General features: G+C 35.2%; 1 protein-coding gene across 2 annotated transcripts in view; it reads left to right on the top strand.

Annotated features, from left to right (window-relative positions):
• The window catches only part of ADAD1 (adenosine deaminase domain containing 1), a 49385-nt gene that overhangs the window by 8541 nt on the left and 13406 nt on the right, over positions 1 to 27438 (top strand). Inside the window, exons 4-9 of one of the 2 annotated variants that reach the window (XM_030311905.1) lie at positions 1618 to 1686; positions 5905 to 6030; positions 13351 to 13474; positions 15856 to 15993; positions 17800 to 18029; positions 26106 to 26343. In XM_030311905.1, coding sequence (XP_030167765.1) covers positions 1618 to 1686; positions 5905 to 6030; positions 13351 to 13474; positions 15856 to 15993; positions 17800 to 18029; positions 26106 to 26343 — 925 coding nt within the window. Of the gene's footprint in view, positions 1 to 1617; positions 1687 to 5904; positions 6031 to 13350; positions 13475 to 15822; positions 15994 to 17799; positions 18030 to 26105; positions 26344 to 27438 lie in introns of both variants that reach the window. The other variant, XM_030311904.1, reaches the window with a different exon arrangement.

Below are 27438 nucleotides of genomic sequence, written 5' to 3'. Positions count from 1 at the left end.
GTGTGTGTGTGTGTGTGTGTGTGTATATATATATATATATATATAGGGTTCAGTATTATTTGCAGTGGAACTAATCACCTCAGATAAGGGGAGGACTGCTGTATATTCTGGATGTCAATGCCTTATCAGATATGTGAGGTACCTATGTTTTCTCCCTTTTTGTGATTTACATTTTACTCTGTTATTAGTGGTTTTTGATTCACAAAAGTATTTAATTTTGATAAAATCCCAGGTTTTTATTGCCTGTAATTTTAGGGTCATATTCAGGGAATTATTGCCAAATCCAGTGTCATCATCAAGCTTTTCTCTTTGTTTTCTTCTAAGAGCTTCATGGCTTTTGCCCTTATGTTTGGGTCTTTGATCCATACTGACTTAACTTCTGTATGTAGTGTTAGGTAGGTGTCCATCTTTAATCTTTTGCATGTGAATATCCAGTTTTTCTAGCATCATTGAAAAGATTGCCTTTTCTGTTTTTGAATGATACTGGCACCCTTGTCAAGAATCATTTGACAAAAGAAGTGAGAATTTATTTCTGCATTCCCTGTTCCATTGGTCTGTATGTCTTTATGCCATTACCATACTGCTTTTATTTACTGTCACTTTGTATTAAGTTTTGATATAGGGAAGTGTGAGTCTTCCACCTTTGTTCTTTTTCAAGACTATTTTGCTTATTTATACAGTGCCTCTTAAGATCCAGTGCAACTGGTACAGTCACATTTTCTTTATTGAAATTATTTGTGCTTGATAAATAGGATTTAATATCTGTGTTTTTCACTCCACTTGTGCCTAGTGCACTAGTAAATGGAAAAAAATCATCTTTCTTTGAGTTTTTAAGGTTCTGCTTTTCTAAAGTCCAGAGTGTATATACCTATAGTTAGCCTTTGCTTAACTAACAAGATGACATTGCCAATCTTTCCTTGCTAACTTGTATGTATTTGGCCAGTATTTCATCTTAGTCAAAATTAAGTCCAGAGGAGCAGCTTTTTTGCTTCCTTTGTCTTTATGAATGATTCTTGAGAGATCTAATATCTTGAACCTTTGCTCCTGGAGCCTCTTCATTTAAACTTCTATGATCTTTTTTTGTTTCTTTGGTTTAGTGTTCTTTTTTGCTTTGTTTTTCCTAGATTCCCTAACTTGGGAAACAAATTGGAAAGCCATTGCAAAGAATGAGACTAACAGCTTTGAAAACTTTGAATGAAGTATCCCCCTAGGAAAAATGATAATTCTCACATATTAAATTTTTGATAGGATAATAATTTTAAGTATTTTGCATAGTATTACTGTAAATAGAGAATTGTTAATGGGCATCTAAAACAAGGTTTAATTTTAAATGTTTTTCAGAACGTTGCATCTATTACAACACCAACTATATAGTAGCAGTTATGCTTGTGCTGATAAATTAGGAAATCCAGAAATGTGTTTGTATAATTTCAGTAAGGCAGGACATTTACTAAGGCTGAGCTAATAGAGATTTGATGGCCTAGAGTTGGCAGAACTATACAGAAAAAATAATCATTTTTAGATAATAATCTAATATGTGTGTTACATAATAGTAAGGTACCTGCTTTTTGGAACATGGAAGCTTCACGTTTCTTTACATTTTTATTTTATTTACAGGTCCTCCTCCTATCCCTGCAGAACCTGTTGTTTCACCAGAACCAGTCTATGTCTCAAAAATACATTATGGTAAGAAAGTCCTTCATAATGATAATTTTTTAGAAGGGAGCCCAATAAAAAGTTATAACAACATATAATTAAAATATGCTCAGGTGGGGTGCCTGGGTGGCTCAGTCAGTTAAGTGTCTGACTCTTGATTTCAGCTCAGGTCATGATCTGACGGTTCATGAGTTCAAGCCTGACATCGGGCTCCACGCTGACAGCACGTAGCCTGCTTGGGATTCTCTCTCCCTTCTCTCTCTGCCTCTCCCACACATGAGCTCTATCTCAAAATAAACTTTAAGATAGTTTAGGTATGAAAATACATTAGTATTTTATCATTCAAACCTATCAGACTTCTACAAGGAGAAGAATTTCCTTCTATATTGTGCTAAAAATGAGAAATGAGGAATGGAGAGGAAAAATTGAAGAAATGGCTTTTTTCATATGAGGAGATGGTTCATCAATTTCATATATCTTCTCTTTTGAGAATGCTTTTCTTTTGTAGGCTTGTCATTAATGAAAACCAACAGCTTTCTGGTAGTGCTTTATGGTTGGGCATTCATTTTAAATAATCAGTTTCTTAATCGCAGTTATTTGTCACACAAGCTCAGGAAAACTATGACTGCAATTGCAGTTACTAATTACATGACCAAAGATCAACTACTTCTCCATGCACCTTAATTTTTCCATTTGTAAAATGTCCATAATAATAATTACCTTATAGGGTAATTGCGAGGATTCCGTGTAATCATATATGTAAAATACTTAAAGCAGTGCCAGTAGATGCTTCCTAAATAGTAACGTTTTATTATAATACTTTGTCATATTCAATACTGTATGGTAGTTATTGTATACTTTTCCCATCATTGGTTTATGAATCCTCTGAAAGTCAGGAAATTACTCTTTACTTCTTCATTGCCTACATAGTGGTAACATTTCAGACTTCAAAGTTTAGAGTATTTATAGAATTAAAATGAGAAAGAGCCTACGTTTCTCTTTTCTATGTCTGCAGATTAGGATTTGAAAAATGGGTTTTATGCTTAGTCAAACTTGTTTTCTGTTGTCTTTTTTTTTCTCATTGTTATTGTTATATCTCTTTCTCTAAAACAGAGAAAGACCCTGCACATTTATGAGTTTGTTTGCAGTAAAAGGACCAGACCAGGGAAAGTAGGCACATTCAAATGGCAAAGTCTACCAACAGCTTAATATAGTCACTTGATCTAACAGTCATAAGAATTGATGAAGAGAAGGGAAGTGAGGGATCAATCCAGCAATAGTCATCTCTTAATATGGGAAAGGGCTCTGGTCTGTCTTTTCAGCCTCTGTGGGCAATTTTATGAATAGTGGGGTAGAATCTCTGGTCAATGATTGACAAATAACACAGATTATGATTACCCTGAGAAAACAGATCAGTCTGTGGGGAAGAAAGAACATATGTTAACAGTATGTTTAAAGAAATACAAGATTAGGGTCAGCTTTAGTAGGCTCAGACAGGAGTCAAGTGTCAGAAAAAAGGAGAGCAAACATCATCCTTCAAACACAGGAGTTGGATGTTATTGCCTTTGAAGAAAAAAGATTTGAGACTCACAATAATTTCCGAAACAGATTCTGCTATGCCAGTTATAGAAGATACCACTATTTCACAGCCTGTTTGCTCTGCCATATCTCTGACTGGACCATATCTTCATTAAAAACAGTGATATTTTGGGAGACACCTGGGTGGCTCAGTCTGTTGAGCATCCGACTTCAGCTTAGGTCATGATCTCACGGTTTGTGAGTTCAAGCCCTACATCAAACTCTGCTGACAGCTCAGAGCCTGGAGCCTGCTTCAGATTTTGTGTCTCCCTCCCTCTCTGCTCCTCCCCTGCTCACTCTCTGTCTCTCAAAAATGAACAAATGTTAAAAAAAATGATATTTTGGCTTTGAAGATAAGTTCAGGTTACACATGATACTAAAAACACATGACACTTGAAATTGGCAACTTGAAATCAAAGAAATGGTGTTACTTGGCATTATGTGTGTCATGTTCTTATCTCATTCTTCATTTGCAGTAATTTGTGAAATCATTTTATTTCCTCAATAGCTGGAACACATGTATAAGGAAAATGATACTACTTATTTTTTTACATGCATGGTACTAAGAGATACAATTTAGTACCTAAGATTTGATTATATTCACAATATTATTTCCTTCAACACTGAATTAAGATCAAGAGGATTACTGATACATTGTTAAGACTCAAGTGTTCTTTATGATACTTAGGTGCAATCTTTTAATGGGTAGCAAAACATTCTCTTGCCCCATACACGATTCTTACTCTAGCAGTACTAATTGCAGTGTGGTTTTCTACTCCATATCGTAATACAAAATAATTGCTAACTACATGTGGTATAATTAAACAAATTATAGTACATTTATTCTATAAATCCATTAGGAAGGATGTGGTAGTTACTATGTCTATCCTTGAGTGATGGCCAAGACCAAGTAAATGCAAAGGGTGCATTTCAGCATGTCCCAGTTTTTATATTTTGAAGTGATATATGTTTATAGATTCTAAAAATGTCTGTTAAGAACTAAAATAGTGCCCACATTTGGTGAGGGAACCTCTGAATGTATATCTTTATATTGCTGTTTCAGTTAAAAAAAAAAAGTAAAATTTTAAAATATCCTTAAATGAATACTGCTTCTGTATGATGAGTTTTTGGTGATAAGCAGAGCCAAGATGCTGAGAATTTCTCATTTATATTTTTACTGCATAAGGACCAAAAACTAATTTATACACCACACATTGATGGTTTTTACCAATTTTAGGTAAATGTATGCTAGCATGCGATTATAATAATTTTTATCTCCACATTGTATGCTTTGCGATGAGATAAAAGAATACAGCCATTACTTTATTCTTTTTTCTCTCAGAGCTTCATTTTGTGATTAATTTTATGATTGTTCTCATTCTTCTTGATAATGTGAATTTGGAATTTATTTTGGCCAATAAAATAGCATTAACAGTATTAACAGAAAAATTAAATATTAACAAATATAAACAAAAGCATGCAAATGACCTAACTACAATGTGTTGTATCCGGTTAGCAGAATGTTAGCTGAGACCAACATCAAATTTTTATTACTTGTGTGCTTTTAATGTAATTTATTATTGAGCAGGTCAAAAGAATTTCTATGAAAATTATAATCAATTATTCATTTGATATATACATAATGCATGATAGAAAAGTTCTTTCATTGCTTTTTTTCCTCTGAAAATATGAAATGGGCTACAGACTACTTGGTAGACTGCTTAGCAGCCATCATGAAACATGAGGAACTGTCAGTGTCTTACAACTAAACTTTGAGAAACACTGTATGGTATCAGGTGATTCTGCAACCTCTCATTCTCTAAAACAAGGGTCCTTCAGTAGGGATACACAAAGCAACAAATGGCCAGGCCCTACCCCAGAATCTTAAGTTCTGTCATGTTTTTAAAAATTTTTTTAAATATTTTTATTTGAGAGAGAGAGGGAGCAGGGGAGAGGCAGAGAGAGAATATGAAGTGGTCTCCACACTAAGAGTAGAGAACCATATTGTGGGGCTCGAGCTTATGAACCATGAGATCATGGCCTGAACTAAAGTTGGACGCTTAAGCAGTTGAGCCACCCAGGTATCCCTCTGTCATGTTTTAAAAAAAAATCCATGGGTAACTTCTGATGTATATTCTTGATTATAAACTGTTCTGTGGTAATCCTGGTTACTTAACACTGTCTTTATCCCCTTTCAAAGTTTAGGACTTTTTAGTAGGAACATGGAACTATATCAAGGGTCTAAGTCCTCCGTGTTTTTCAGTGGTTCTCAGTGGGGCAAATACTAAGGAATGTATTTCAATTATCACGATGATGATGAGGGAAGACTACTGGCTTTCAGTGAGATGTTGGTTGTCTGGCAATGTAGAATAATCCTATACAACAAAGAAGTGTGTCTTATAGGACTTTTGAATATTTCAACAAATATAGATCAGTAACTCTCTAGTGTGTAATATGAAGACATTAAGAGAAATTTTCTATAAAGCTCAATAACGTGTTTTATTTGGAATGGAATGCTTTAAAATATCAGTCATGATGTAAGTTATAATTTGCTTACACGTCTATAAGTTACAAACTCAATTGTTAAGGTTGTAATTGGAATAATAGAGGCCTCTGCAAGAAAGCACGGTGTTCTTCAAATTCATACTCCATTTGATTTTTTTTTTCCAGAAGAGAGACATATTCAGCGTGGAAAGATATCACAAATTGTTAAAGAAACATTTAATCAACTAATATCTAATCATTCAGAATATCTGAAATGTAGCAATTCATTGGCTGCTTTTATAATTGAAAGAGGTAAGTCCAAATACATGGGATGTGTTGCTTTGTAGAAAAGCTATTAAATATCCTAATTTTAAGATGTATATAGTAGTATTTTAATTAAATAACTTTGACCCTTTTTACAGTGGTATTGCATTGATTTGAAGTGGCCTTTTCTAGTGGGTGTGTATCATTTTTTTAAATATAATTTATTCCCAAATTGGCTAACATATAGGGTGTAAAGTGTGCTCTTGAGTTTTGGGGTAGCTTCCCATGGTTCATCGCTTACATACATAGTGGGTGTATATCATTAAACACAAAGGCTCTCAAAGTTAAAATATACTGACCAGAAACTAATAGAGAACTGCAGAATGGTAAACTGCCTAACATTTTAAACAATAACTCTGTTAGAACCACTACCAGACTGAATTCTAATTTCCATTATGACAAAGAGAAAGACTCTATATAATAAATGACCAAATTTTCATTTTAAAGTAAGAAAAGATTACTATGGAAAATCATGAACTTCTGGTTTTTCTTGTGGATATTATGATGATTCCAACTACATTTTATCTTTTATTTACCCTTTAATGTTCTATGTTGATCATTAAAAGTATTTAAATTCTATATTTATTTCAGTTAAGAGATTATAGATGATATAAAACAAATTTGAGGTTTGGTTCCTGGTCTTAAGGAGTTTTTATAATTTAAATGGGGAGAGAAGATATATATACTGTTATGAAAGTCTAAGATGATAAAAGTTAATTATTTTCTATGATCAAAAGATGTATGAAAAATTCATAGACAATAGAAACCTGATAGAGTTAAAATCTTTGGGAACAAGTGGGACTTAAGCTGAAACTTTAAGGATTAATAAGGCTTATTTAAATAGAGGAAAAGAAGACACTTTTGGAGAAAGATATGAGGGAAGAAAGCAGCAGTGAGAAAACTTTTTATGGAACAATGTAAGAAATTTATTACTAGTGTGGAAGAGATATACATATATACATATACATAACGTATATGCACACATGTGCATGCGCGCACACACACAGGAGTAATACAAAATGTTGTTAGGTTGATAAGATGTTACCAGATTATGGAGTCATTTATTTATTTATTTAAAAAAATTTTTTGATATTTATTTTGAAGGAGAAAGAGAGACAGAGTATGAGTGGGGAAGGGGCAGAGAGAGAGGGAGACAGAATCTGAAGCAGGCTCCAGGCTTCAAGCTGTCAGCACAGAACCCCATGTGGGGCTCGAACCCATGAACTGTGAGATCATGACCTGAGCCAAACTTAGACACTTAACCGACTGAGCCACACAGGTGCCTCTGGAGTCATTTAAAATCCAATCAGGAAACAAACGAAAATGAAAATACAACAATCCAAACGCTTTGGGATGCAGCGAAGGCAGTCCTGAGAGGAAAATACATCGCAATCCAGGCCTATCTCAAGAAACAAGAAAAAGCCCAAATACAAAACCTAACAGCACACCTAAAGGAAATAGAAGCAGAACAGCAAAGGCAGCCTAAACCCAGCAGAAGAAGATAAATAATAAAGATCAGAGCAGAAATAAACAATATAGAATCTAAAAAAACTGTAGAGCAGATCAACGAAACCAAGAGTTGGTTTTTTGAAAAAATAAACAAAATTGACAAACCTCTAGCCAGGCTTCTCTAAAAGAAAAGGGAGATGACCCAAATAGATAAAATCATGAATGAAAATGGAATTATTACAACCAATCCCTCAGAGATACAAACAATTATCAGGGAATACTATGAAAAATTATATGCCAACAAATTGGACAACCTGGAAGAAATGGACAAATTCCTAAACACCCACATGCTTCCAAAACTCAATCAGGAGGAAATAGAAAGCTTGAACAGACCCATAACCAGCGAAGAAATTGAATCAGTTATCAAAAATCTCCCAACAAATAAGAGTCCAGGACCACATGGCTTCCCAGAGGAGTTCTACCAGACGTTTAAAGCAGAAATAATACCTATCCTTCTCAAGCTATTCCAAGAAATAGAAAGCCAAGGAAAACTTCCAGACTCATTCTATGAAGCCAGTATTACTTTGATTCCTAAACCAGACAGAGACCCAGTAAAAAAAGAGAACTACAGGCCAATATCCCTGATGAATATGGATGTAAAAATTCTCAATAAGATACTAGCAAATCGAATTCAACAGCATATAAAAAGAATTACTCACCATGATCAAGTGGGATTCATTCCTGGGATGCAGGGCTGGTTCAACATTCGCAAATCAATCAACGTGATACATCACATTAATAAAAGAAAAGATAAGAACCATATGATCCTGTCAATCGATGCAGAAAAGGCCTTTGACAAAATTCAGCACCCTTTCTTTATAAAAACCCTTGAGAAAGTCGGGATAGAAGGAACATACTTAAATATCATAAAAGCCATTTATGAAAAGCCCACAGCTAAAATCATCCTCAACGGGGAAAAACTGAGAGCTTTTTCCCTGAGATTAGGAACACGACAAGGATGCCCACTCTCACCGCTGTTGTTTAACATAGTGTTGGAAGTTCTAGCATCAGCAATCAGACAACAAAAGGAAATCAAAGGCATCAAAATTGGCAAAGATGAAGTCAAGCTTTCATTTTTTGCAGATGACATGATATTATACATGGAAAATCCGATAGACTCCACCAAAAGTCTGCTAGAACTGATACATGAATTCAGCAAAGTTGCAGGATACAAAATCAATGTACAGAAATCAGTTGCATTCTTATACACTAACAATGAAGCAACAGAAACACAAATAAAGAAACTGATCCCATTCACAATTGCACCAAGAAGCATAAAATACCTAGGAATAAATCTAACCAAAGATGTAAAAGATCTGTATGCTGAAAACTACAGAAAGCTTATGAAGGTAATTGAAGAAGATATAAAGAAATGGAAAGACATTCCCTGCTCATGGATTGGAAGAATAAATATTGTCAAAATGTCAATACTACCCAAGCTATCTACACATTCAATGCAATCCCAATCAAAATTGCACCAGCATTCTTCTCGAAACTAGAACAAGCAATCCTAAAATTCATATGGAACCACAAAAGGCCCCGAATAGCCAAAGGAATTTTGAAAAAGAAGACCAAAGCAGGAGGCATCACAATCCCAGACTTTAGCCTCTACTCCAAAGCTGTAATCATCAAGACAACATGGTATGGGCACAAAAACAGACACATAGACCAATGGAATAGAATAGAAACCCCAGAACTAGACCCACGAAACGTATGGCCAACTCATCTTTGACAAAGCAGGAAAGAACATCCAATGGAAAAAAGACATCTCTTTAACAAATGGTGCTGGGAGAACTGGATAGCAACATGCAGAAGGTTGAAACTAGACCACTTTCTCACACCATTCACAAAAATAAACTCAAAATGGATAAAGGACCTGAATGTGAGACAGGAAACCATCAAAACCCTAGAGGAGAAAGCAGGAAAAGACCTCTCTGGCCTCAGCCGTAGCAATCTCTTACTCGACACATCCCCAAAGGCAAGGGAATTAAAAGCAAAAATGAATTACTGGGACCTTATGAAGATAAAAAGCTTCTGCACAGCAAAGGAAACAACCAACAAAACTAAAAGGCAACCAACGGAATGGGAAAAGATATTTGCAAATGACATATCGGACAAAGGGCTAGTATCCAAAATCTATAAAGAGCTCACCAAACTCCACACTCGAAAAACCAATAACCCAGTGAAGAAATGGGCAGAAAAGATGAATAGACACTTCTCTAAAGAAGACATCCAAATGGCCAACAGGCACATGAAAAGATGCTCAATGTCGCTCCTTATCAGGGAAATACAAATCAAAACCACACTCAGATATCACCTCACGCCAGTCAGAGTGGCCAAAATGAACAAATCAGGAGACTATAGATGCTGGAGAGGATGTGGAGAAACGGGAACCCTCTTGCACTGTTGGTGGGAATGCAAATTGGTGCAGCCACTCTGGAAAACAGTGTGGAGGTTCCTCAGAAAATTAAAAATAGACCTACCCTATGACCCAGCAATAGCGCTGCTAGGAATTTACCCAAGGGATACAGGAGTACTGATGCATAGGGGCACTCTCAACAGTAGCCAAATTATGGAAAGAGCTTAAATGTCCATCAACTGATGAATGGGTAAAGAAATTGTGGTTTATATACACAATGGAGTACTACAGGGCAATGAGAAAGAATGAAATATGGCCCTTTGTAGCAACATGGATGGAACTGGAGAGTGTGATGCTAAGTGAAATAAGCCATACAGAGAAAGACAGATACCATATGTTTTCACTCTTATGTGGATCCTGAGAAACTTAACAGAAACCCATGGGGGAGGGGAAGGAAAAAAAAAAAAGAGGTTAGAGTGGGAGATAGTCAAAGCATAAGAGACTCTTAAAAACAGAACAAACTGAGGGTTGATGGGGGGTGGGAGGGAGGGGAGGGTGGGTGGTGGGTATTGAGGAGGGCATCTTTTGGGATGAGCACTGGGTGTTGTATGGAAACCAATTGGACAATAAATTTCATATATTGAAAAAAAATCCAATCAGAAGTTGGATTTAATGAGATATGGATAGTAAGTGGTGAAAGATTTTTGGTCAGGGATTGATACTGTACTATAATTGTTGGAAACAGCATCAGACTTAGCTCTGAGACTTACATGACTTTGGGCACATTTTGTACTTAACATCTCTCTGCTTCAGTTTTCTTTTAATTAAAAGTAGAAGTTATAACAATCTCTACTTCATAGAGTTATTAGGATTAGGTATAATACTGTAAGTAAACTATTTGGCAAAGTACTTGGTATTTAAGAAAACATTGATTTATATTTGTGATAATTAAAATAAGTTGATGTCTAAGCAATAATTGCCAACAACTTTTTAAAAATACTACACAGGTTGTACCTGAATTAGGGAATCATAAATTAGATGGTTATGATGGAGGTGCTTAGAATTGAGATAAGTATGAACAGGGAAAGAAAATAATATTTTTTTAGAAATTGATGCGATAAGATGGAGTGACAAATGATAAATGAAGTGAGATGAGTAAAATAACATTTCAAGTTTACATAGGGGAATGGTGTTTCCACATACACGGGAATCTGGAAGCTGATGTGAAGTTGAGTGAATAGCATGAATGAGAATAATAAGTCTGGTTTTAGAAATATGATTGCAAATATGGGGTGGGGAAAGCCTAAGTAAAATTAAGTACCTGTTGCTGGAATAACTTGTACAGTCAATACCTACTTAAAAGGTATTAGAAAATCAAATTGGTGTTCCTCACTGCCCAGCCAGCCTGTGTCTCCAGTAGGGTGTGTCACACACTCCCTGGAATGGCTGTTTCATACTTTTCTTTGTCCTCAAGTACCCTACATCCTCTTTTCCATCCTTGCTTTCAGTTTTTGGCCTTGCCTCATAATTTTTAATTTTGTTTGTAAGAAGCTTTCAAATCCAAACTTCCTTCCATCCTCTTCCACCAACTCTGTGTACTTCCTTGCAATTGTGCTCATATTCTCTACTGTGAGAGTGGAGGCAGGCTCTCTCATAAAGCCAATTCCTTCACTTAAATTTTGGTTTCATTCCCTCGCACATTTTAATGAATACCTTCTTTGGGTTATTCCCTTCTTTTTCCTGCATTATCAAACTAGCATCTCCCTGAAATATGGCAGGTCAAGTTAGAGTTGCAATAGAAACTGACTTCTTGGCTACCCTGTTGCCCTTTATAACTCAAAACTTTACATCACCATCCCAGAACTTACACTGACTCTATATAATTCACTTTTCCCACCACCATCCACTCCTTCCTGGAGCAGCTACGTTTATGATAATGGAACTTTTTATTTTTCTTGTCTTATTTTCTTTTTCCAATTTTCTCCATCTCAGTAAATGACATAAGACAGACTGAAAATCTAAGTGCTTTCCCTAAGACCCAAAATTTTTCTTTAAGTTCTATTGTATACCCAAACTTTATCTCAGATCTGATTGTTCTTTTTCCAACTACCCTTCATTATTTGAGTCTTAAGTCATGATCTCTAGTTTCTTGGACCCTACATACAGCATTTTCCACATAAAGGAGTGATCTTAAAATGTAACCCAATACGGTTTTCACTCCCTTACCTCAGTAGCTTCACCACAGCTCCTGAGTAAAATCCACAAATCCTTAGCATGTTTTATGATGCCTCTTTCTCTAACCTCATCTTATGCCATTCCCTTCACTCTTTACTGGAGCAGCTGTACTGGTCTGTCTTTTAACTCCAGTACCTTTTACCTCCTCATGTTGTTCACTCCTCATACTGAAACTTAAATTTCAGTTTCATAGGGAGGGATTCTGCAACTAGTTTGCATAGGGTAACCTCTCCCCCCTCCTCCCGAAACACACTTTTTCTTACAATAAGAATGTAATCATTCTTTACATTTGCCCCATATTTTTTCTCCTCAAAGCACATATCACAGTTTGTGGTTGGTCTTTTTTCTGTCTCTCCTATTAGAAGCTTCATGAGGGCATATCTTGCTCAATATTTTATTCTTACCATCAACCTCAGCACCTGGAACTTGGTAGGATCTCAGCTGCTTTTGTTGAATTAATGAAAGTCCTTTAGGTATTTGCAAATGTGAAATTGAACTTTGTCTGAAAGACTAAGACTAGAGGTTTTTTGAAATCATCAACAGAGGTAAAAGATTTAAAAAGCACAATGTTCAGAAGAGAGTATCGAGAGAAAAGAGAGCAGTGAGCTTTGTGACTAGGCTATAGAAAGGCCTCATAGGATGTGAAAGGAAAAAAGAATTGTGTAATTTAAGCATAGAGTTTCAAGGAAACCTCAAATGAGGTACAGCAAAAAGTAAATGGAGAAAAACTGTTAGAAAAAGCATAAGGTGCTTGTTTCTCTAAAAAAGCAGTTTTAGTAGAACAGAAACTATAATTTTATTTGTAGAGAGTTTGAATATATTAAGAAAAAAGGAGCCACTATGTGTAGATAACTTGTTTAAGGCAGAAATAGAATGGCCAGTGAAATCTCTAGTAAGCCAAACAAATCTAGATGTAGAAGAAATAGATGGAAGTTTTCAAACTAAGGGTATCTAATGATTCTGTTGATTGTAGTAAAAGTTTAGATGAACTATCATAAAATATCTGAATTTTTAATTGAAATTATTGAACTATTAAAAAATTAGTTCTTAGAAGACTCTCAAACTCTTACTTGAAATTGAAATTGTGTAATTTTTACATCTCTTTGGTCAATATATTTTAGTAAGTTTAAAATGGTAAGGTAGGGGTTGAACATAGGTAAGATGGAGGTGAAAATAACCTACTATTCTTAACCTTTTCCTTTCAGCTGGACAGCATGAAGTTGTAGCTATAGGCACAGGTGAATACAATTATAGCCAGTGCATTAAGCCAAATGGAAGAGTGTTGCACGATACTCACGCTGTTGTTACAGCAAGAAGGTCTCTCCTTAGGTAAGGTGACAAATATATTTAATGCTATCAAACATTAATGCTTTCAGCCCAAAGTAACCACATATCAGTGTCTTTATTTACAAATCACTGAGCCATGGATATGACATTCTTTTCCTTATGCAGGTCATCTGATTATTTCCATGTCATTTTTGAAAACCTTACTGTAACTGCAGTGTCTATAATCTGTGGATTTTAGTGGCTTCTATTATCAAGACCTTATGAGTCCATTTTAAGAGTCCTACAACTTTTTTAATATGACATGTTTATCACTGATCAAAGTAATTAAGAGTATATAGCTTTAGATCTGGACCAAGTTGGCTTGGTAATATTTCACCCCTAAATTAGCCATATTTACCCAAAGTATTGCCAGAAAACAATAAGTTTCCATTCATGAAGTCTGTGCAAAGTTTACTATATAGCAGAATATAGATAAGGTATTCTTTTTTTAAGTTGTAATATAGTTGACATGTACAGTATTACACTATTTGCATGTTAGTTTGCAACACTCACTGCACCCACCACCACCATAGCAAATATGGTTACCATCTGTCACCATACAAAATTATTACAATATTATTGACTCTGTTCCCTATGCTATATTTTCATTCCCTGACCTATTTATTTTATAACTATAAGTTTGTATAGGCTGGCAGATCTTAAAGAGAAATAAGGGGAACTTGGATGGCTCAGTCAGTTTATTGTCCAACTCTTGATTTTGGCTCAGGTCATGCTCTCAAGGTTCGTGAGATTGAACCCCACATCAAGCTTTGTGCTAACAGCACAGAGCCTGCTTGCGATTCTCTCTCCCTGCCCCTCCCCAACTCACGCTGTCTCTCTGTGTCTCAAAATAAATAAATAAACATTTTTTTTAAAAGAGAGAAGGAAAAGGGCTGAGGTGAGGAGGCCTACTTTCTTCTTCCAAACTCATCAGTCACTCTGCTCCTTGTGAAAGGAGTTAATAGCAGGTAGGAGGGAGAAGTCAGGAAGGTTACTCGTTGGAAGTTCCTTCATATGAAAACATGAAAAGTAAGAAATGTGTTACTTTCTCCAGTGTCTGCCAGATTTTGGTTCCATTAAGACATTAAGCTTACTTTTTATAAAAATTTTGTGGAAATATTCAAACACTAGGGAGAATAGGATAATGAGTTCCATCATTCAGTTATCAGCATTCTCATACCAATATCCAATGATCAGCATATCCAGTTATAAGCTTCCTTTTTGTTAATTAAAAAGAAAACTTTTTAAAATGTTTATTTATTTTTGGGAGAGAGAGAGAAACAGAACATGGGTGGGAGAAGGGCAGAGAGAGGGAGACACAGGATCTGAAGCGGGCTCCGGGCTCTGAGCTGTCAGCACAGAGCCCCACGCAGGGCTCAAACCTACAAGCCATGAGGTCGTGACCTAAGCTGAAGGACGCTTAACCAACTGAGCCACCCAGGGGCCCCCAGTTATCACCATTCTGCATTTAATCTCTGCATCCTCATTTTTTGTTGGTGGTATTTTCTCTGCTAGAGTATTTGAAAACATATTTAGACATTAGTTTGTCTAAAAAACTTAAGCACGTATCTCTAATTATAAGGAAAGAATCCTATAATCTTAAAAGATAAGTTTTAGGGAAGTCCGTGAAGGTAATGTAACTCATTGTTCTCTAATCCCCATTGGTGCTTATTGAATTATTTGACCTCTTTAAAATTATCTGATATGTGTATTTCTTCCCATGCTTGGCCTTGTTATATACTGGTGCTTAATTTTTCATTATTTCTGAAGAAAGTACTAAAATCATGTTTTTTATTTAATAAGCAAAATAATATTTGTCTCCTGATTTGATTAGTATTAGTTTTTCAGGAGATCGTTTCACTTCTATAACTTACGGTTTTCATTGTACTGTTCTGTACTCTTGTGTTTTTGTCTTCACAACCGCTAAGAAACAGGAACCACAGTTGTTTGTCTGTTTTGGCAGGAAGAGGAAATAGAAATAAGACAGAATATTGACACCTCATGCAGGAGGCTGAGAACAGAACTTGTGAGAAAAGGAGGAATCAGTGGAGAAATGTGTATTTTGCAGGATATGACAGTTGCAGACTCAAATGTGAAATGAGTGGAGTGGTAGTCAAGGAATGGTGCTTTAAGGCAAATCACATGGCAGACTGGGCTCCAGCTGAGGAGTTCTCATACAGTTTAACTCTTCATTAAATAAGACTAAAGTTATTTTAGGAGTTCTTATCAGGTATCAAAACTTTCAACACATAGGGAGAGACATTGCTCACAACACATATGTAGATATGATACTTAAGATATATAATTTAAAAATTCTATTACTTGATAAAGTTATAACCCCTTTATTTTAGGTACTTTTATAGACAACTTCTGCTCTTCTACAGCAAAAATCCTGCTATGATGGAAAAATCAGTATTTTGTACAGAGGCAGCTTCTAATCTGCTCACTCTCAAACAGAATGTCAACATTTATCTCTATATGAACCAGTTGCCTAAAGGGTCAGCCCAGATTAAGTCACAATTGTAAGTATTATGGAAGTTATTTTTCAAAGCAGTGAGGATGTCTATGTCATATATTCTGAATACATAACAGCAATAGAACAAGTAACTTCATATCTATCCTTGTTCTCCCTCTGCCTTGAGGTGTTATTTGTGGCTAGCTAGAGGCCACAGATTCTTTCTCCCTCCCCTCCACTTAATCTCCTCTACCTTACCACTTTCTTTCTATGCTGTTGAAAATTTCCTTTCAAGTTTGAAGACTTCATAAACGGTAGGGAAGCATGGATTTATGCACTCTTCACATGTTATTACAGAATCAAGAAATGCAGTTTGTTTTTCTGGTCGATCTGTGGCCAAAACTTCATTATCTTGATGAATGGGTAGCATCAGAAATTTAAACAGTAAGACACTCACAAAGGAGAAAGCAAAATTCACTTCAAGTCTCACCATATAGAGATAATAATGGTTAATATTTTGTTAAAAATTCTTACAGTTATACCTTTGAAAACAAGGGCAAGGAGTATTCCTGGAGGGAAAATTCAAGAAAAACTATTTTACATTTTTTAACACATTTTATTGGAAAAGGTCTTGAACACAAATTGTCAGGATTTTTTTTTTCATTCTCTTTGTAGTTTAAAAAAATATTCATACAGAGAAAGAAAATAACTTAGGAACTGTGGTAGGAACAAAAATTAGGTATTCATTTGATTTTAAGGGACACAAAGATAGTAAAAAGAATTTATCTTTGCCAGAAGCTCTAAATATGGTTAATTTATGTTTGGTATTAATCTTGTAGTACTATGTTACTCCATTCCTACCTTGCTTTGGTTTTGCATCTATTTCTGTTCGTGAAATTAAATGAACACTGGCAAGTTAAACATGTCTGAAAAAAATTCTATTATTTTAAATAATAAAATTTATTATTTTGAGAGAGAGCATGCATGTGCGAGCAGGGGAGGGACAGAGAGAGAGAGACAGAATCCCAAGTAGGCTCCACGATGTCAGCACAGAGCCCGATGTGGGCTTGAACTCACAAACTGTGAGATCATGACCTGAGCCAAAATCAAGAGTCAGATGCTTAACTGACTGAGCCACCCAGATGCCCCCGTTCTTTTTTTATTTTTTTATTTTTTTAATGTTTATTTTTGAGAGAGAGAGAGAGAGAGAGAGACATAGAGCACTAGTGGGGGAGGGGCAGAGAGAGGGAGACACAGAATCCGAAGCAGCCTCCAGGCTCTGAACTGTCAGCACAGAGCCCTATGTGGGGTTTGAACTCATGGACTACAAGATTATGACCCAAGCCAAAGTCAGATGCTCAACCGACTGAGCCACCCAGGCACCCCACCCCCAGTTCTTAAGTACATAAAGATTTTTACTTTGTCAACTTTTTAAAAACATTTTTTAAAGTTTTAATTTAAATTCCAGTGTAATATTAGTTTCTGGGGTGCAGTATAGTGATTCACAATTTCCATTCAGCATGCAGTGTTCATCACAAGTGCACTTCTTAATTCCTATCACCTATTTATTCCATCCCCCATCCACCTACACTCTGGTAACCATCATTCTCTACAGTTAACATTCTGTTTCTTTGTTTGCCCCCCCCACCTTTTCTAGCCTTTGCTCATTTGTTTTGTTAAAACACTAATTGAGCTTAAATTCCACGTCTGAGTGAGATCACCTGGTATTTTTCTTTTTCTGACTGACTTTCACTTAGCATAATACTCTCTAGCTCCATCTGTGTTGCTGCAAATGGCAAGATTTTGTTCTTCTTTATGGCTGAGTAATATTCCACTGTTTTTTTTTAAAGGGATAAAACTTTTCTTTTTCCAGGCGTCTTAATCCACATTCTATATCTGCATTTGAAGCCAATGAAGAGCTGAGTCTCCATGTGGCTGTTGAAGGAAAAATTTATCTGACTATCTACTGTCCTGCAGATGTTGTTAATAGAGTAAGCAGTATGTCTTCAAGTGACAAATTGACAAGATGGGAAGTGCTTGGTGTACAGGGAGCATTGCTGAGTCACTTTATACAGCCAGTTTATATCAGCAGTATACTTGTTGGTGAGTGGGATTTCAGTACCTCCTGACCTCTTTTACTAAGTAAATATATTAATCAGTGTAAAACCAGATTTTTGCACTCTTGAGCCTTTATTTAAGGTAAAAAACACATTCACTGTTTTGTTGAGATTTTCATTTCATGGTAGCTTATAATCATACTTAGTATAATATGACTTCTGCTTTCTTATCAGGAGGAGAAAAATTAATATTTTAAATTAGCCACTTAGATATATTATACCTTAGATACATTATACCTTGAACTTATACTTTTGTTTGCACAATATTTAATTATTTTTCCTTTTCTTTTAGAAAAAGGTGTTTCCTTGAACTTCTCAAATCTAAAAGTTTGTCTTTAGTTATCCTTGAAATAAGAAAAAATATTAAGTGCCCATTTTGGTTTTTTTCCTCCCTTTTTCATACATTTGGTTATGATCTGGATCCTTTAAATTGGTCAAATGAGGGGCGCCTGGGTGGCGCAGTCGGTTAAGCGTCCGACTTCAGCCAGGTCACGATCTCGCGGTCTGTGAGTTCGAGCCCCGCGTCGGGCTCTGGGCTGATGGCTCAGAGCCTGGAGCCTGTTTCCGATTCTGTGTCTCCCTCTCTCTCTGCCCCTCCCCCGTTCATGCTCTGTCTCTCTCTGTCCCAAAATAAATAAACGTTGAAAAAAAAAAAAAATTTAAATTGGTCAAATGAGTAGGAAGTAGCTAGAGCACAAGATAAATAACATGAATTAGCAATTTACTTCTTTCTGTGGTGGGAGGTATTACAGAATGCTGTATTTATATTTGAATGGTTATTTCAGGCATTATTTCAATAAACAGTTTTGGGGCTCAGTTTTATAGTTTTCATAAAGCCCTAGGTATTGGAAAACTTTAATTCCCTTGTGAAACACTTTAAATTATACTATTACTTGGTTCTTCTTTGCTTACCATTTTTAATAACAGTTGCATGTACAAGCTTTAGATCCTCACATGGGTAAAATTTTTGTTTTTAGTGGTACTATTTCTTATATTTTTTTCTTGTTTTTTTTTTGTTTGTTTGTTTGTTTGTTTGTTTAGATATACCATTTCTTAGAAATTTCCCTTACAGGTAAAACTTTTTCAGTTCCATGTGTATATAAGATTCTGTATTTTCTTCCTATTTTTGTTTGGCTTTAATAAATTGTAAAAAGGAAAATGGTTATTTATTTTCTGTTTTTTTAATTTTCTAATATTAACCTTATTTTCTTTGTATAGGAAATACATTATTTGATTCACAATTCAAAAGATTCAGGAGGGTTTTCAGTAAAGCTTCCCTCCCATCCTAGTGCCCCAGGCACCCAATTTACTTCTGTGGCATTCATTGTTACTAGTTTTTTGTTTTTTTTCCAAAGATAGTTTATGCTTATAGAAATAAATGAATACATTCTTTCCCTTTTCTTCTCTTTTCTTTTCTTTTCTATTCTGTATTTTATGTGAATAGATGATAACAGCTCATATTGTTTGCATCTTTTTTCATTTAATAATGTATCTTGGAAGTTTTTCCATGTTGAGTATGTAAAGAATTTCCTCATTATTCGTGGCTCACTGTGTAATATTTCCTTGTATAAATGTATCATAATTTATTTAACCATTTTTAGGTTGTGGTAATTTTAGGTTGTTTGTAGGGTGTTTTTTGGTTTGTTTGTTTTTTTTTTGCCACTGCCAAAATGCTACAGTGAATGACCTTTTTATATTTATTATTTATGCATGTAAAAGTATATTACTAAGATGAATTCCTGGAAGTAGAATTGCAGGCAAAGAAGTATGCATTAGCAGTTTTGACAAATATTACTAAGTTACCCTCCAAATCATATTGCCCCTGGTAAATATGGCAGTGCCTACTATTCTTACCCTCAAAAGTGCTTACTTCTAAATCTACTTTTTCCAAATACATATTCATATAGATGATACATTTCTTAGATTTAATTTAGTTACCAAGGTGCTTTGCAATATTTTCTTTTAGTCAGGTCAGATACTCTCTCAGACACTTAAACTTTCCTCAATCTCCTTTAAGAAAGGCTCTTTTTCTTTTTGAATGTCTATGAAGTATCTAAGAATTATCTATGCTTTCTCTAGAATCACAGCTTTCTTTGACTCTGATGAAGAAGGTATTTTAAAATATGTCATTTATATGACATAACTCCATACTATATTTAGTTTCTCAAAAGGATGGATATAGGTTCTTGTAAAATTACTTGGAATTTAGCTAGTGGTTGGGGCGCCTGGGTGGCTCAGTCTGTTGGGCGTCTGACTTTGGCTCAGGTCATGATCTCACAGCTTGTGAGTTTGAGCCCCACGTCGGGCTCTGTGCTGACAGCTCAGAGCCTGGAGCCTGCTTTGGATTCTGTGTTTCCCTCTCTCTGTCTACCCCTCCTCCGCTCATGCTCTCTCTCTGTCTCAAAAATAAATAAACAATAAAAAACATTTTTTTAATTAAAAAAAAAAAAGAATTTAGCTAGTGGTTTAGGATAGGAACTTAAAAATTAAATCTTGTCATTTTGAGTTCATCTTGCACCTAGCAATGGGGAACACCAGGTAACGATAAAACACTATATAAGACTTTGTAAAATTGTTTCTGCTCTCTTTTCTTGGCATCTTTGTGGGACACATCTAAAGCTAACTGATGTTCTGTCTGGTATAGTCTAAATGATTTTAATTTGTATAAGTTTGTAACAAAGGCACATTTTTGGACTTCTTATGATCTCTATTTTGTGTCTGGTGGAGGAGGTAGGAAGTTTTGAGGCAGAGGAATATACATTTTAAAAGAGCACCATTGGGTGATTCTTATACAGATGATGTGAATGGCTCTTTGAGAAATACTCATTTAAAGTGTCCGTACACTAAAAGAATGTGATTTGGAGAGCTAAAAGAATCCTGAGTTCACTGAACTGTATTAGTAGTCTAGTATAGCTGCTCACTTAATAATAAACTCTTTTTATGTCATTCCTGATAAAGGATCATCTGACCTTAGTTTAAAAGCATCTAGTAATGTGGAGCATAGGATTTAAAACCAATCTCTTCTATTAATTGAATAGCTCCAATTGTTTTAAAAACGAATTTCTCCGTATTTAGAATTGAAATTTACTGCCCTTTAATTAAATCTAGTTCTTTGAGAATAGTGACCTCATCCCATTCTCTTTTAATAAGTCTCATGAAAGTTTTTACAGTTCTTTATTTTGATTCTTAAAAACCTAATTTACTAGATCAGTTACCAATGGAGAGTATTATATTTTAAGACTTATTTAACATTTTAAAAAGTTTACAGAAACAAATTTTATATTCAGATATTTATCATTTTATGGTAGTATTCTTTTTCTTTTTTAGGAAAAAATCTTAGACTTGCATTTAAAAAGACATTTACTATTATTTGAATAGAAAGCAATCCAGACTAATATGGAAGAAATTTCACTTTGCTTAGGTACTTAAAAACAGCTGGATTTATATTTTCAAGGTTTTTAAGATATATTTTGCAAATTTGGTATTCTGTTAAGGTAAGGTCATCTGTCTAAACATTTCAAGAGTGTTTGTCCAGAGGTATTCCCATCCAGGAGTGCTTTTCATATGCTGATTTGAATTGTACATTTGGATTATAAAGAATACTAATTGCTGATTCCCTCCTAGTGAAACTGTTTTAAACATAGATTTAAACATTTCATAACCTTAGAGATTATGTTACTCCTTTTTTTTTTTTTTTTTTTTTTTTTTTAAAGATCAGTGATTGGAGGTTCACAATGTTAATAAAAGACTTGCCCAAAATCATTCAGTTTGCCTATTGGCAGAGCCAAGACTCAAACCTAGTCTTATAACTTCTCATGCTGGTGCTTTTTTTTTATTAAATTGAGCTCTGACAGCTTTGTCTGAGCATAGCCAGTGACTAGAATTTCACTGCTATGTCTCTTAAACTTGATGGTCTTGAAGGCAGATGCTATGCCACACTCATCTTGGTCTGGATTATGTTCCCTAGCACAAATGTAAATGTTTCATGAATAAATGGTTTGAGTCAGCATGTTTTATTGTTGAAAGTGCTTTTATTTTTCTACTTAAAACGTATTCTGCCTGGAACAGTTAAAAAATATTTTTTTTTAAATTCTTTACTCTTGTTACATTTGATGATCATCTGGGAAGCTTTTAAAATAATATGGGAATTAAGTATTGGTATTAATATTCCAATCCCTAGTGATTCTAATGTGCATCCAGAATTGATAATTATTGCTTTCTGGTAATCTAATCTTTTATATTCCTTTTTCATCAGGTATTTATTGAGCCACCTACTAAATGCTAGGTGCTGTGTACTGTTGTGTTACCCTCAGGGGTGCCCTTTGTGTAAAATACAGAGTGAGTGTTATGAATACACACACAGGATGCTTCTTGCCTTATGTCTTCTTCTAGCCACACATTTGTGTTTCACAGGAACGTGATTTGTTTTCTCCAGATGTTCTGTGGTATATGGGTGGTGGTGGTAACAATGTAATGCTTCAGACTAATTACAATGTTCCAGATGTGGTAGGACCAGTGCACAGTTCTCTAATGTTTGATTTAGATACTTCATTCTTATTCATGCCGCTTCAGTTTTTATTAGCTACTTCAGGAACCATTTCTTTTTTTTTTTTTTTAATATATGTAATTTATTGTCAAATTGGTTTCCATACAACACCCAGTGCTCATCCCAAAAGATGCCCTCTTCAATGCCCATCACCTACCCTTCCCTCTCTCCCACCCCCCCATCAACCCTCAGTTTGTTCTCAGTTTTTAAGAGTCTCTTATGCTTTGGCTCTCTCCCACTCTAACCTCTATTTTTTTTTTCCTTCCCCTCCCCCATGGGTTTCTATTAAGTTTCTCAGGATCCACATAAGAGTGGACACATATGGTATCTGTTTTTCTCTGTATGGCTTATTTCACTTAGCATCACACTCTCCAGTTCCATCCACATTGCTACAAAGGGCCATATTTCATTCTTTCTCATTGCCACGTAGTACTCCATTGTGTATATAAACCACAATTTCTTTATCCATTCATCAGTTGATGGACATTTAGGCTTTTTCCACAATTTGGCTATTGTTGAGAGTGCTGCTATAACCTTGGGGTACAAGTGCCCCCATGCATCAGTACTCCAGTATCCCTTGGGTAAATTCCTAGCAGTGCTACTGCTGGGTCATAGGGTAGGTCTATTTTTAATTTTCTGAGGAACCTCCACACTGTTTTCAGGAACCATTTCTATTGATTTACATTACACTTATGGTAGATTATGCTTCTGAGAATCTTTTCTGTATAAAAAGCTGTCAAGTTGGGGCGCCTGAGTGGCTCAGTCAGTTGAGTATCTGACTTTGGCTCAGGTCATGATCTCACGGTCTGTGGGTTCAAGCCCCATGTCAGGCTCTGTGCTGACAGCTCTGAGCCTAGAGCCTGCTTCAGATTCTGTGTCTCCTTCTCTCTGCCCCTCCCCTACTCATGCTCTGTCTCTCTCTGTCAAAAATAAATAAAAATTAAAAAAAAAAAGCTGTCAATTCAGGTCTGCTTCAGTCTTTGATTAGATTTATTTTTTGACTTACCTTTCGAGTTTTTTGTTGTTATTTTAGATGATTTTAAATAAATCAAACTTTTCCTATTATATGACATAATTTTAGAGCCATATTTTTCCAGGAACAAGATTTAGTTTCAAGATAGAACCAAAACCACACCTCAGATTTAGTTAATAGTTAAAGCATACATATATAAGGGGGAAAAGTAAAATTTCTAGTATCAATATCCTTGATTTTTTCTATTAAATTATTGCTTTTATACCACCCTATTAAAACATCTAGTTGAAACAATTTGGCATTTAAGGAATCTTACATGGAATTTGACTTGCAGTGTTGTTGGGTTTTTTTTTTTTTTTTTTTTTTTTTTTTTTTTTTTTCCTAAATATGTCTTGGTACCTTGGGCACAAATAGTATCCTTATCTTATTACAGTATGTCTTATTCTGTTTGGGCTACTACTCTGTGGCTACCCACCACAGATTGGGTGTCTTAAGCACCTAAACATATATTTCTCACACTTCTGGAGGCTAGAAATTCTAGGATCATGGTGCTGACAGATTCACTGTCTGGTGAGGGCCTGTCTCCTGATTCATGGTTGACTGTTTTCTTACTGTGTCCTAATACTGTAGCAGGGGTGAAAGCCTCTTTTATGAGGGCACCTCACAAAGGCCCACCTCCAACTACCATCACATTGGGAATTAGGTTTCAACATATTAATTTTGTGGGAATACATTTAGTTTGTAGCACAGTATGTAATATATAACATTTTCTTTTGAATCCATGTCTTCTGTCCATTATAGATACAGTGACTATTCCACAGACCACAGACCTTCCTTCTTACCAGTATTTTATGCCCAAGCATCTTTTTTTTGTGTGCCCAGCATATCTTTATCCTAGACTTCATTTGTCAGTATTTCTTAATTTGGAATATTCAAAGGAGTGCTCAGTGTCTATCAGTAGATGAATAAAGAAGATGTGGTGTATACATACATTGGAATATTATTCAGTCATTAAAAAGAATGAAATCTTGCCATTTGCAGCAACATGGGTTAGATCTAGAGGGTATAGGCTAAGCAAAATAAGTCCTAGAAAGACAAATATCATGAGTTTACTCCTGTGGAATTTAAGAAACAAAGAAGCAGGAAAAAAAAAAAAAAGACAAACCAGAAAACAGACTCCTAACTATAGAGAAGGTACATTGGAGGGAGTGTGAGTGAAATAGGTGATGGGGATTTTAAGAGTACACATCTTGGGGCGCCTGGGTGGCTCAGTCGGTTAAGCGTCCGACTTCAGCTCAGGTCATGATCTCATGGTCTGTGAGTTCGAGCCCCACGTCGGGCTCTGGGCTGATGGCTCAGAGCCTGGAGCCTGCTTCCGATTCTGTGTCTCCCTCTCTCTCTGCCCCTCCCTCATTCATGCTCTGTCTCTCTCTGTCCCCAAAATAAATAAACATTAAAAAAAAACTTAAAAAAAAAAAGAGTACACATCTTGATGAGTGCCAAGTAATACACAGAATTGTTGAATCACTGTGTGAAATACCTGTAACTAATTTAACACTGTATGTTAACTATACCAGAATTAAAATGAAACACACACACACACACACACACACACACACACACACACACAAAGGAATGCTTAGAAAAAGGGTAACAAAAGCAACTCATGCTCTCTTTACATCATTTTCTAGTTTCCAAGTAGTCATAATGAGTGTAAGACCAGTAGCCATCCATCTCAACAATTTCAGTGATACGGAAACAACTTTTTTCTAAAGTATTATCTAGTAGTTTATAAAATTTCTTTTGTGAGAACCTCTGACCCTCTAAGGAGAAAAGAGATCTACTTTAGAATTCTTAATTTTTAAATAGGAATGACTTGTTTAACTTCTGTTTTAAGTTTTCAGCCCATTATTTTATACCTTACTAATGACATTGCATCTCTTTGAGCTCTCTTTCAACAGTTATTTTAACCAAGAACTCCAAAATTTTGATATTGGTCAAAATTTTAACCAGAAATGGTCATTCCTTAAATTACTTTGTGTTGTGAAACTGGACTATTACAGTACTAGAATAATTGTAATTTGTGGTCCTTAGATATAGAAAAGTAACTTACTCTCACCAACTATTTCTCAGCCACATTTATCTCATGTATTAGGTGTTGGTTTCATGCTGTCATCTGAGGAATCAAGACGAGTCAATTGTCTTTGGCAGAAACCTGTATAAAGTACTGGGATTTTTTTCTTTGCTTGCTTGCTTGTTTTTTGTTTTCTTTTTTTTCTGGGTCAGTTCTGGCTCTTCACTGGAATTTCAATTTTTTTTACTTTCTGTATTTTCTGTAGATTCTTTTTTGAATAGAAATCATGACCTTGATACCTTGTCCTAATTCTGGTAAAGAATATGGAAACAGGTGCTAAGAGAGAAGTAGGAAAGGAAAAGTAGCAAGATAAAAGATAGACTTTAGACTCTTTCCATTTTTTTTTTTTTTTTGGTGTATAGTCTTTTAATATTGAACTTCTTCTGAGTGTTTTGTTTTTACTTTTTAGGTAATGGGAATTGCAGCGATACTAGAGGTTTAGAAATTGCTATAAAGCAACGTGTTGATGATGCACTGACTTCAAAACTTCCAATGTTTTACTTGGTCAACAGACCTCATGTTAGTTTAGTACCTTCTGCATATCCACTTCAAACCAACTTGGAATATAAATCCCTGAGTCTGAATTGGGCACAGGGGGACATTTCTTTGGAGATTGTGGATGGCCTAAGTGGAAAGATCACTGAAAGGTTAGCATTTCTAATTTCTTTTAAAACCGCATATTAAGCAGGGCACTTGTGATGAGTACTGGGTATTATATGTAAGTGATGAATCACTAAATTGTATACCTAAAACTAATATTACACTGTGTCAACTAACTGGAATTTAAATAAAAATGAAAAAAAAAGAAAAAGTAAATTGTAAGAGAAAATACTGTATTTATTAGAAAAGAACATCTGTACATAAATCTGTACATAAAAAGAAAAACTGTACATACAGTTTAAACCTGTGTTGTTCAAGGATCAGCTGTATTTAGAAGTGCAAGTGTAAGGGGCCCAGAAGTTAAGCTTCACAGTAAATCTCCCTCTGTCTATGCTATAATAAAAACAAAGTCCCTCCCAAAAGCACATATAAGCAAAATAATACATTTTAATACAGTTTTTAAAATTATTGTAACTTTTTTAGGTAAAAAATTTTAAATTATGAACAATAATGAGTGTGTTATCATTGAGTGTGACTATACTAATTTAAGGAGAAAAAAAAACATTTTTTTTTTTTCTGATGAGAAAACAGACCTGGAGAAGTTCTATAACTTACTGAAGTTACATAGTAAGTTGAATGGAGCCAGCATTCAAAATCAGTCTCCAGAACCTATATTTTTCTAAGTATCATTTCATGATTTTAAATACTTAAATTTTTTTTAAACATTTATTCATTTTTGAGAGACAGCATGAGCGGGAGAGCGGCAGAGAGAGAGGGAGACACAGAATCCGAAGCAGGCTCCAGGCTCTGAGCTGTTAGCATAGAGCCCAACCCAAGGCTCAAACTCATGAATTGTGAGATCATTATCTAAGCTGAAGTCAGATGCTTAACCAACTGAGCCACCCAGGCACACCTCATTTCATGATTTTAATTAGCACTGGAATCATATAATGTGTTTGTATTAAAAATTCATTTTCTCTTACTGAAGCTGAATTTCTGGATCTAAGGCTCAAGAATCTGTATATTTGATATGTGTTTTCAAGTATTACCTACTTACACTTAATTTTTTATTTTTTTACTTTTTATTTTTGAGAGCGAGAGAAACAGAGCATGAGCCAGGGAGAGCAGAGAGAGAGAGGGAG

This window comes from Lynx canadensis, chromosome B1 (assembly GCF_007474595.2).
Source record: "Lynx canadensis isolate LIC74 chromosome B1, mLynCan4.pri.v2, whole genome shotgun sequence".
NCBI lineage: Eukaryota > Metazoa > Chordata > Mammalia > Carnivora > Felidae > Lynx > Lynx canadensis.
This window is presented reverse-complemented; position numbering and strand designations above follow the sequence as displayed.